This window comes from Macrotis lagotis, chromosome 8 (genome assembly GCF_037893015.1).
Source record: "Macrotis lagotis isolate mMagLag1 chromosome 8, bilby.v1.9.chrom.fasta, whole genome shotgun sequence".
In the NCBI taxonomy this organism is placed as follows: Eukaryota; Metazoa; Chordata; class Mammalia; order Peramelemorphia; family Peramelidae; genus Macrotis; species Macrotis lagotis.
In genome coordinates, this window is record NC_133665.1 from 28,419,541 (window position 1) to 28,432,330 (window position 12,790).

At 30.7% G+C, this 12,790-nt stretch overlaps 1 protein-coding gene across 8 annotated transcripts in view; it reads left to right on the plus strand.

The window, feature by feature from the left end:
- AGTPBP1 (ATP/GTP binding carboxypeptidase 1) overlaps positions 1 to 12,790 on the plus strand; it is a 235,238-nt gene that overhangs the window by 64,289 nt on the left and 158,159 nt on the right. For all 8 annotated transcript variants that reach the window (XM_074196612.1, XM_074196615.1, XM_074196616.1 and 5 more), the window contains 4 exons: positions 2,615 to 2,746; positions 5,129 to 5,222; positions 9,859 to 9,896; positions 11,659 to 11,867. In XM_074196612.1, the coding sequence (XP_074052713.1) occupies positions 2,615 to 2,746; positions 5,129 to 5,222; positions 9,859 to 9,896; positions 11,659 to 11,867 (473 nt within the window). The remainder of the gene's footprint in view (positions 1 to 2,614; positions 2,747 to 5,128; positions 5,223 to 9,858; positions 9,897 to 11,658; positions 11,868 to 12,790) is intronic.

The following is a 12,790-nucleotide window of genomic DNA, read 5'->3' on the forward strand; positions in this document are numbered from 1 at the left end:
TTGCTAAGACAAATTAATAGATACTTTGATACTGATTTGAGTACAAAGGTGGGAATAGTTGAGACCAATGAAAACTATAATAGAAAATATGAATCATGAGTATGAAATGAAAGAGGCCAAAGACTCGTAGAGTACACAGACCCATTATGCCCATATGTCATGAAAAATTTCTTTAAGAAATCAGTCAAAATGACCTGTACATGGTAAGCATTGAAAAATCTTAAAAATATATTTTGACTGACAGGAAATGACTTGTTAATGATGTTGGAACTTCACCTGTTATTCAACTATCACAATATATTATCAGGTAACTGATTTGTTAGAGCTAAATTCAACTTTACTAAAACTAAAAGAATAAAAATGAGAAAAATATTTGGTGTATAATTAAGACAGCTCCAACTGACATATTTAAATATTATTGATGATGAAAAATGGATTATAGATGCAATGTATAAACATATAATAATTATAACTCATATAGAAGTAAAACTAATGTAAATCAAATACTATAATGAGAAGGCCAAAAGAACCCCAAATGAATTTTTCTCAGTTAAAAACTAGATTTGCTAAGCAAAGAAATATGACAGCTAAGAACAACAGTGGTTTGGAATATAAACATGCATGCAAGTTATCACAGAAAGAGATAATTATGAGCACTATCACTGTATAAAACAGAATAGTAATGGAGGGTAAAACCAGTTTAAAGAAAGCTTAGTGAAAGTTCTAATTGAGCATATTCATCCTGATGGTAAAGGATGATAATGAAAAATGAAAAACAAATGGAAGAATGATGGGAAAGATCTGCAAATTTTATAATAATAAACTTCCTGTCATCAAGGAAAATGGAACTACCACATTTATTTTCTAATATCATAGTCCCACATGCACTTAGAGAAATAAAAATGGCACTAATGAGAACAAAAGTAGAAAAAGCAATTACATTACACGAAGCATATGTAGGGGAAATCTATACTGCAGGTGACAGAATCACTATAAGGTATTCACAAAGTGTCTAAAATGGTAAAATATCAATGACATAGAAAAATATTAGAACTTCTAATGCCAATAAAAAAGCAGTCAAGAGTACATCAACTATTACATATTAATATGCCTAGGTTCCCCTCTATGCAAGAATTTTATGCAATTTTGTCAGTTCTCCTGTTTAATGTTAGGCCCAGTTTGTCTCATTATCTCTTTCATTTCTCATTGCATATCAGAACTTGAAAAATTAATATTTATCCCCTTGGTTTTCCTTATGGTGGGTGGATAGCTAGACCATACTCTTTTGAGAGGTTCTTTGAGTGGGACCAGAAATCTGTATAATGTTCCAGGACTTGATGAACATTATTTTTAACAAACAACAAATAATTGAGGTGTTCAACATCTATAGAGAATCCCTCTTCAATTTTGATTATATCTTTGGTTTTCTTCCATAGCAATCGCAAATAACCTTTGATTAGCCCATGATTCTTAGTTTTATGTCCATCAGCTGTTGTCGTTAATCAAGGTTCTCTGTGATATTATTCCTTCTAAGGAATTTTGCATAATTTTAAAATTTGTATGGAAGGAAGTATTAAAAGATGGCATTTTATTCATAACAATGAAATGATTTTTATAATTACCAAACAATAGGCATATTAAGATCTTATGTTCTTGGTGGTACAGGGATAGAGCACTGGCCCTGGAGTAAGGAGGACCTGAGTTCAAATGCAGCCTCAGACACTCAATAATTGCCTAGCTGTGTGACCTTGGGCAACTCACTTAATTCCATTGTCATAAATAAATATAAAGAAATTTTAAAAAAAGATCTTATGTTCTTAATTTTGCTATCTCTAATATTTTTTCTTCCATATGGATATGTTTTTTTTCCTCAACACATTCAATTTTGATCTATGCATATCATGGAAACAAATGTAAAGACTATCAGATTGCTTCCTCTTGGGGAAAGGGGGGGGAAGGAGGGAGGGGGAAAATGATGAAATTCAAAACCTTGCAAAAAAATGATTGTAGAAGCTACTATTGTATATAATTGAAGAAAATAAAATATTTATATAATTTTAAAAAAGATCTTATGTTCTCTACTTCTTTCTGTGAATTATATGATGGTAAAGATGTGTTCTAATGTGGAAATATCACTTGTAAAAGCCTACCTGTTTCTATTAATACCTTGATTAAGGATACCCTTAATGTGTTGTTTATAATCCTTAAAATTCTAAATGTTTCTGGTTAGATTCTCCCAAATTTCATTTAATCCCTCACTAATATGTCTTTGACTATAATAAGAAAACAGACTGCTACAATTGATTCCTTTCTTTATCTTAAAAAAGTATCTTTAGGAATATATATTTAGTTCCATTTGTTTTATTTTCCCTTGTCATCTACTTGCAAGAGAATTCTTCAACAGAACCTGTAAGTCTTATTTAATTTGATATAAAATATCAGAAATGAGAAATATTCTTTTCAACTTTATAAGACCTTGACACATTTGACATTAGGACTATAAAGTGACTTGAATATGTAGATAAATTATTAATAAAAATAGATATAGGAAAATAATCTCATTCCACTCTTGAGTTACTTTTGAATGCTTTATACTTATTTATTTTTATTATAGACAAAAAATTTGGAGTGAAGTCTAGAATTAATGGGGCCTTAACTATAACTCTGAATTTGGTGAAACAGAATTTGCAGAATCAACGTTTAGTGCTGCCTTGTCTTCAGCTCTTACGGGTGTATTCTACCAATCGTAAGTGTTATAAAAATTTCTTTTAGTTTTACTAATTTATAAAGAAAAATCCTTTTAAAATGTAAAGCAAAGGAAAATTGCTGTTTTTCTCAGTAAATTACTCCTAATAAACAATGAACATATCTGAAAAGAGTCAGAATTAATCATATTTTTTAAATTAAAAAAACTTAAAAAAAGCCCCAGCTAGGTGGCACAGTGAAAAGAGCATCAGCCTTGGAGTCAGAAGGACCCGAGTTCAAATCCAACCTCAGAAACTTACTAATTACCTAGCTGTGGAACTTTGGCAAGTCACTTAATCCCATTGCCTTGCCAAAAAAAACAACAACTAAAAAAACCCCAAACAACCCCCCCCCCCATATAAAAACATATGCAGAATACATAGTTTGAATTAGATCAAGTTTCCATCATTTCATTTGAAATGATCTTGGAAGTATATTTTATTTATCTATTTCTTTATTTCTTTATTTAGGTTTTTGCAAGGCAATGGGGTTAAGTGGCTTGCCCAAGGCCACACAGCTGGGTAATTAGTAAGTTTTTGAGGCTGGATTTGAACTCAGATACTCCTGACTCCAGGGCCAGTGCTCTAGCCACTGTGCCACCTAGCTGCCCCCTTAGAAGTATATTTTAAAAAAGATAAATAGAAATAAAAAGGAAATGCTTTGGCTACAAAGAAAGGATCTTTTTGAGCAAGGAGCAGGAGCCAAAAGCTTGAATATTACACTTGAAGAGTTGTATCTTAGCTAATAAAAAGGTATAAAAAATACTTTGGTGATGTCTTTAAAATACTAATTAATCTAGAATTAAAGAATGCCGAAGACCAATACAGAATAAAAGCAGAGAAAAGAGCTAAGCAGAGATAGTGATGGTGATAGAAATTAGAAGTGCTGATGAGGGCAATGAACACCTTAGTGAAAAGAGTCAGCAACTAACCTTTGGGAGATTGGATAATGATAATAATGATAATAATAATAAATGATAACTCATATGAATATAATTAAGGATGAAAAAGCAGTTTATGCATATTATCTAATTTGATTCTCAGAGCAGCTCTTTGGATTAGATGTCATTTTACAGGGGAGAATATTGTTCTTTTTTAAGTGAATGCTTGTGAATCCATCAGTGGTGTATTCTTGGACAGAACATCTAATTATTGAGGCATCCATTATTTATTGTAGTATGGTGACTCTCTAAGTCTTCAGCCCCAAACCTCAATCTACACTTTAACCATAAGAATTAGAGCTTGGAAAACATTTTGGGCACCATCTAGTTCAATTTCTCATTGTACAAATGAGGGAACATTTTCAGAGAAGTGAATGAAATATTTGTCTATGGTCACACCAGAGGTGAATAATAAAACCCAGCTAAATGTTTCAGCTAAAATCTTACCTTCCACAAGATCATTATAGCTTTAATGAAGGATAATAACTAAAATATTGCTGGAATTTTGGACTTATAAAAATGTTATCATTTTCAAAACATAAAACTCAGTTTTTGCAGAATATTTTAATATGACTATTTTCACATGAGACTTTTTTTTGGTACTTAAAACCTTTATTTGATAGAGCAGAGACAATATAGATGTTTACCTTTTCTTTTAGTTTTAGGTTTTTTTTTGCAAGGTAATGGGGTTAAGTGCCTTGCCCAAGGCCACACAGCTAGGTAATTATTAAGTGTCTGAGACCACATTTGAACTCAGGTACTCCTGACTCCAGGGCCGGTGCTCTATCCACTGTGCCACCTAGCTGCCCCGATGTTTACCTTTTTAAAAAAAAATCTAGGTACATTCTCATAACAGCCAATTATGGAGAAGATTTCTGTTTGACAAAAGGATATCAAAGCTTTCATAGTGATTAACTTATTTAAAAGAATATTTGAAGCAAATTTACATCATGTAGATAGTTCCTTAGGTTCTCATCATGAGAGATTTCTAAGAGAAATTGATAATCTATTCTATATTTAAATTGTAACATTTAATAAGCAATTTCAGCTTTATTAAAAAAATATATTTTCTTGCCCTTTTGGGTAGTCAAAGCAGAATACTTTCATGAGAATTCCTCAGATAAAGGTAGTTTGTTAAAATTCCATTCTATGGACTTGACGTAGGACTTTGCTTACCCCTCTCTTATGTGTAACTGTCTTAATGTTCCATTATAAAAACATACCTTTTTACCCTGAGTTATTGGTTACAGACTCTCTTTATAATTGGTGACTTAATCCTCTCTAAACCTTTAACCCACTCTCTTACACTCACACTTGCACTTAGTAAAATGTGAGCAATTCACATTTAACTTGAGTATATTCATGTAGTGAGATGTATATTGAATATACATTATCAATAAGCATAATTATTGTGGTTTAAAACTTTTCTCTTTTTATTTTTAGCTGTGAATGCAGTGTCCTTAGGAAAAAATGGAGTTGTGGAACTGATGTTTAAAATCATTGGCCCTTTTTGTAAAAAGAACACTGGCCTTATGAAGTGAGTACATATAAATATATGTAAATATATTTGTAAATATAAACAAAAGTGTAACCTAAACTTTTCTTTGTCTTAGTTTTCTTATGTGTAATAGTAGAAGGTGACAAAAAATTGCAGTTCTTTTCAGCTCTAAAAGTCCAACTTTATAAGTAGACTTTCAAAAAATATTTATTGTTTGCCTTTTGTTTTTATACGTTATTTCCAGATATTCCCTCTCCCTTCCAAAATTAAATCTTTCCTTATAACAAAGTAAAAAAGTTATGCCAACACAATGAATATAGTTATCACATATAACTCTGTGTTTTATTCTTCCCCTGTTGAGAGGGGGAGGTATAATTCATTTCTGTATATACAAGTCCAAAATCGTTCATTACGATTGCTTAAATTTCCATATCCTTTTAATGTTTAAAAATATGAATTTTTAATCATCATATGTTATTCTTCTAGTTCTGCTTACTTCACTCTATATCATTTCATAAAAGTCTTTGCATGTTTCTCTGAATTTTTATAATTGTCATTTTTTACTGTTCATTAAAATCTTTTCATTCATCCTTGTGATCTTTAACCATTCTCCAATTGGTAGGCACCCATTTGCTTTCTAGTTTTTAAAAAGTTTAGAAATGTAAAGCTAAAGCAATCTAAAATTTCAATTTCAAACATCTTAGTTTAAGAACTTAAAATTTTATATAACTCTACTGTTTTTCTTAAAGAAACATTCTGTTATAGAAAAGTCAGGTCACTGCTATTAAATGAAACCTTTTCATTTCATTCTTGTCTGAAATCAGTTTTGTTTGTGGGTGTTTTTATTGTCATTACATGAAGTGTGTGCATTAAATTAGGTATTCCCTTTTTTATTATAATTATCACCAGTATTTTTCCTTTCTTCTTGGTCTTAAATTTTGGCTTTAAACTCAAATTCCAGCCATTGTTTTGTTTCTTCAGTATTATTAGACAGCTTACAAAGTGAAGCGATAAGTGTCTTCTTCTAAACTATCCTGCCTGAATCATGGTAAAAAGTAGGAAATTCCTTATGTGGTTATATTAATAAGAGTGTCAGATATGGCAAGCTAATCTAATTTTTCCAGTGAACAACATACTAGAATTTAAGATCAGATTTTACAAAACAAGAAAAAGGCTATTTCATATTGATGATAAAAATGATCTTCATATTTATTTCATACTGTTTCTCTATTTGATCTTTGAAATATTTTATAATATTTTTTCTGTTTCTGCCTCCTATTATCTTTGATGGTTGTACTTCTTAGTCCTGGTCCATGCTATTAAGTTAAGCATTCTAGTTAAAGACTTATGCCTATTTATAATAATTAGAATTGAAATACTTTTCTGCATATGTTTTCTCATTTGATATTCTCAGGGAGATGGAAGAAATCTCTAGTATGGAAATGTTGCAACAGCAAATGTGTTTATTTCATTTTGCATGTACTCAAGAGTCATGCAGAAATCAATGTCTTAAAAGAAATCTAGAAAAAGATTATATTGAATGCTTTATTTATAGATGTGACTACTTTCTTGCCTTGGTCTGCATCATTTCTCATACCCACTTTAAAAGTGGTAGATTATTCAAACTTCTAGATGCTGATTCATATCGACCTTAGATAACCTCCATTGATCTTTGAGATTATTACTCTTATTTATTAATAAATAAAGTGATGAAGAAATGATAGTAAATTTAATTTAAACTTGATCTAATACTTTTCTTTGGCAATTTCTTATTAGAATTTCAATCAAGGCTATTTAATTGAGCATGTATTTGGTTGTTGGAAGGGAGATGATTTATAGATGATTGAAGAGTGGCATTTACTTTTAGGATTATTATTTTTTTCTCTTCCATGTTGCATACCCTATTCTGAAATAAGATGGGCCAGGAAAGTGCTTGTACACCTTTTGTCCAGTGTTCTTTATGCATAACTGTGTTCTTTCTCTAACAGTATCATTAATAATATTGAGAGGCAGCTTTGCATAGTGGTTAGTGAGCTGACCCCTGTGTTTAAGAGATCTGTTTCCTCAGCTTTTTATATGTACTGGTTGTATGACCCTGAACAAGTAATTTAACCTTTATAGTGCCCTTACAACTCTCTAGGACATTTTATACATTGCTGAGCAGATGTGAAGTTGGGTTGGGAGTGGAAATTTTTCTCCTTAGAGTTCCCCATACCAATGAAATCATAATCTGATATAAAAATAATGGCTGACATTTTATTAACAGCATAAACTTTAGTTCATTTATTTAATGATAGACCCAAAACTTGGTTGTGGTAGGGAGAAAGTAGAAATTCACTTGAGGAAAATATGTAAAGAGAAAGATGTTTGAGTAAATATGATATATTGATATAAAGACATTATAATTTTTGATATTCAGAGATACACAGGAAAAAACCCTACTCATGTAGAACAGTTAATTGATTGAAAAAAAATGGATCTTAAGCCTAGAATTTATGTGATTTATTTTTAAGAATTTTATACTCATACTGGCTTAACAAGATGCAGATTTTTTTCTCAAATTTTTTTTAATAGTTAAGCTAAAATGAGATGATGATGTTTGTAAATGATATGCAAACCTAAAAACTCTATGTAAATTCTATTTATTGTCAAGTCTGGTTTTGTGATTCAATTGTAAGTGAAAAACATAAAACCTGCCTTTCACAAAATTTGATTTTTTAAAATTAATTTCTGTCATTTCTGTTGCAATTTAGTGGAATTACTTTTTGTTTTATCCTTTTTTCATTGATTTTATACTATCCATACTGTTCCATGTTAAATTTTCCTGAATGCTTATAAAACACTTCTGTTTCTCCTTACTGTCCAATTTTATCAGATTCACAGAAATTTTCTTATTTTGAGAACTCCAAGGTTCTTAATGAATAAGCATTCTCATATTACAGCGTTGTAATCATATTTATTTCATTCTTCTACATTTATTTGCCCATGGTTCCATTCCATGTTATCTAAGTTAAATGTATGAGATTATAATTCTAGATTATTATAGGTTACCTAGTTCTCTACTGTATATTATTTATTATCAGAAGAATAGGACCACTGCGGCTATCTGTTTGTACAGATAAGGTAACTAAGTTGTTAAGATAAGCTTTCACTTTCTCTTTTTCTCTTTTTCCTCTCTTTCTGTCACTATATCTCTTGTTGAGGGTAAATAACACTATGGCAGCAGTAAAGATTTATTGAATATAGAAGAAAAATAAATTCTGAAAAATATGGCAATGATTAAGAAATATCTACAAATATGTAGAGATCATATAAGCCAGGGCTGTCCAGAATGTAGCCTCTGGACCATATGTGGCCTGCAGGGTGATTTTTTTTTTGCAGCTGCCTGTGTGTTTACTAAATGGTTTAATAAACAAAGCTGAAGCCAAGCTATCACAAGAACTCTAAATGGCAAATCAAAATATATTGTGTATTTTTTAATCTTTTAAAAGTAAGATTGGACAGCCCTGACATAAGCCATAATTTATTTCCATTAAGAGTATAACTGCAAGTTGGTAAGTTATGAAAGAATATCAGATAATACAGATAATACAAAGGATTAGACACTAAAAATTGACATTGTTACTACAAGTATATCTATGTTTAAGTAATCCAGTTGTTAAGCATTTAGGTGCCCATCTGATTAGTGAGCACCATAATTGTGGCATATATCATCTCTCTATATAATTTGTAGATAATTCTTAATTTATTGTCAGTTTCCAGAGTTTTTCTTCTATTTGTATGAAAGGTGTGTTTTTATCTTAATTGTACTGTATATATTGTCTTTTTTAAAATTTTTTTTCAAGGCAATGGGGTTAAAGTGGTCTCCCCAAGGTCACATAGCTAGGTAATTATTAAGTGTCTGAGGCCAGATTTGAACTCAGGTACTCCTGACTCTAGGGCTGGTGCTCTATCCACTGCGCCACCTAGCCACTCCTGTACTGTACATACTGTCAAAGCCAGATGATTGTGAATAGAATCATAACCCTATAACTCAGTATTTGTGCTCTAAGACAAACACTCCTAATTTTAAAAAAATATTTCTTCTAGAGATAATGAGTGCCTTAGTAATTTCAGTGATTGCTAGTCTCTTTAGTGATTTACTGCTAAAAAGTAATGAAGAACCTTATGTGGTAGCTTCTCCTAAAAACAGTTTTGACTTGTTAAATAAAAGTCCAAACTTAAAAAAAAACAAGGGAGTAATATTTTATAGTTGTAATATTTTGAATTTATCAAATTAGAAAGATTTCTACAGATTATATGGTTTATAGTGGCAGATTCAAAGGACTGTTGGGGGGTCAGGGATTGTAACTTTTAAAGCAACACAATTACTGGTTAGATTCTTAACAGGCTCAGATACCTACACGGTGAGAATCAATTTCATCAGTTTGCCTTCAAATAAAAAGACTTAGATGTAAGTAATTTTTTTGACGTGCTCTTCTTAATATATCTAACTTTTAAAAATAAATAGATGCATGCGCTTTAAGGTTCTTTGAGAAACTTTGAAAATAAGTTCAATAAATATAAATTTGGACTGGATAACTGAAAAATAACTTGAAACATTTGTATGAATTTGCTCTGTTGTAGACTAATTTTACTAGTTTTGTTGTTGTTTTGTCTTTCCTTGTGTTGACAGGGTTGCTTTAGACACACTTGCTGCATTGCTAAAATCAAGTAAGTAGTGATACTAGAATATACTAGATAATATCTTCTAGAGTATTCCATCATGTTAAAGAAATTGGAAACTCAATTCTATTTAAATGTTCACTCTCCAGAAGTTTTTAAATAATACTCTAAATAAAAATTTGATTCTTAATTTTCTAGTTGTCCAATAAAATGATATTATGCATGAGAATAAATATTGAAACATTATGTCAATCAAGTGAATTGATTTGTTCCTAAAGTAGAAATATAAAGAACATCTGATAAGTACCTGACAGAGAATGATTTATAAGAATCCCTTTTTTAAGGATATCATACATAATTTTGAACACTTCTTTTAGTTGAAATGAAGTTCTGAACAACTTCCATGTATATTTAATTATCTAAAGCATGCAACTTTCATTTGATCTCTTATTTGTAGGAGTGTTTTCCTCATGTCTTAACATTAATTTTTTAAAGTGTTAATCTTATTGTTTAAATATAAATTTGCATTTTAATAAATTTTATTCCAGAAATAGTTATTTTCTCATTTCCAAAATAGAAGGAAGAATGTCAGCATAGGTAGTTCAATTTCCTTTAATATTCTCGCCTAATTACTATGTCAGCTTATCTAGTTCTGTTTCTCTTTGGATGTAAATCCTTAATATCTATTTAGATTAATTTTTTTTTGCCTAGTAGCATCAGTCAATAGGAGTGTTTAATTTTTAATAAATAAAGAATAATTGGATAATTAAAACCTATAGATTATTTAATTACAACTGTATTCTGATCATTTGCTGCTACTTGACAATTTTTTGTTAACCCTTTAATGATACTAGTATGAACTTAAAGGAGAAATAATTAAACATCAAATAATACAAAGAGTATTTGTAAAGATATGAGATTAACTAATCCTTAAGTATGAACAGTCAGTATTATTTTGGGTTGTTGAAACTAGAAAAGTAGTATATAATAAATCAGTTTATAATTCCATTTAACTAATTGAGAGTATAATAATTTCTCAGATAAACCCCTCCCCCAATTTCACCTTTCAGAATGAGGGCTATTTGAAAAAAAAAAGATCAGATATTGTTGGTTTGTTTCTTGCTAACTTTAGTTTGATAAAGTATGGCATTTGCAGTCTTTTGAAAATATAATTTACAAGTTAAATCAACAATATTTTTACATGGATGATACAGAAATGCTACTTAATTAAGTTTAAGTTTCTAAAAATGTTTACTTCACAAATAAAAATGCTAAAGGAAACATAGCATATTTACACAATTGGTGAGGACTTTAGAGAAGAATTAGGCTTTTACCAAAGATAGATTCACTCAGGTAATGGTATAATACAATGAATGCTTAATATAAACTATAAGACAGGTAACCATATAGCAAGTTAAAATGCAGTCCAATTCATTGCAGTCCAGTACATGTGTTCACAAGTTTCATAATACATAAAACTTTTTTATGATAACTTTTTTGAAATGATTCTGATTCAAATATAGAGATCCTGATACTTATAAATAATGGAACAATATAAAGAGATCTCTGGAAAGTGTTGTTTTGTGTTTACTGAAGCTTGTCACATTTATATAATAGATTAAAAATGTTTTAAGGCTCAGTTATTAAAGATTTCTTTAGAAAATGTAATATTAGGAAAATGCATCATACTATTGAAAACAAAGTAGGTTTGCTGTGTTGAGGGAGAAAAAATCAATAATTCTAATTTGTTATGTTCCACAACTTTCTCTTGTCATCTTCAGTGTTCTTTCTTAATTTTCTTTTGTTAAAGAAACAAATGCCAGGAGAGCTGTAGACAGAGGATATGTCCATGTGCTTTTAACAATTTATGTAGATTGGCACCGACATGATAATCGGCACAGAAACATGCTCATCCGGAAGGGAATTTTACAGAGTTTAAAAAGTGTTACAAGCCTCAAATTGGGAAGAAAGGCATTTATTGATGCCAATGGGATGAAAATTCTATACAACACTTCACAAGTAAGTTGCTTTAGATTCATACACTAAGGGACTGATTTTGATTATGAGAAAAAGGAATTTAAGAGGATTTAGTCAATTATTAAAGTAAAAACTTGGTAACAGTAATGTTCAAAATTTTCTTGTCTTACATGTAGCTTGAGTATTGTTAACTGCTTTTTGATCTTTTAGAAAACTTGGCTCATAAAGACTTTAAAAGATAATGCTACTTGAATTAAGAGGCTATGTTATCTAGGGTCTTTAGTTTATTTGATGTACCATATTTCCCCATATGTAAAATGCTCCCATGTATAGGATGCACCTTAATTTAGGGGTCCAAAATTTGAACAAAAAAGAAAATATTACATAAAGTTATTGAACTCAAGTTTTAGTCATCATAAAATTCTACAACTCATCACTGTCAAACTCCCATCCATTACCTTGTCCTCATCTGTCTCTGATGGCTCTTAACTGCTCTCCTGCCTGTACTCTGGTCTGGGGTTGACCACAAGCTCTCCCTGGGCAAGTCTGGTGTGCTTAGTCCATTCTCTTTCATTAACCTGAAGCACCAATTGTGTGCTCCTTTGAAATCAGTAACTTCTTTTTCATCAGCAATTCTTCTTGCTTCCTGCTGAACCATCTTTGTGGACACAGGAATTCCAATGGCCCTTTGCTCTTCAATGCATCTCTTCCATTCCCTCTGTAACTCAGACCATTTTGCTGATTTGCCTCTCATACATAGCCTTCTGCTGTGGTGTTTTCAGTAGGGTTTCTTCTTCCTGTAGCCAGTCTTGGATTGTTTTCTCATTTGGAGGAGGAACAAACTGATGTTCAGAAGTATGATTTCTATTCACTTTTGCAAACTGGATCACTTTGAACTTGAATTTAGCACTGTACAAAAATCTTTTCTGAGTTAATTCTGGGAAGAATGTGGCAAAACGTAACCT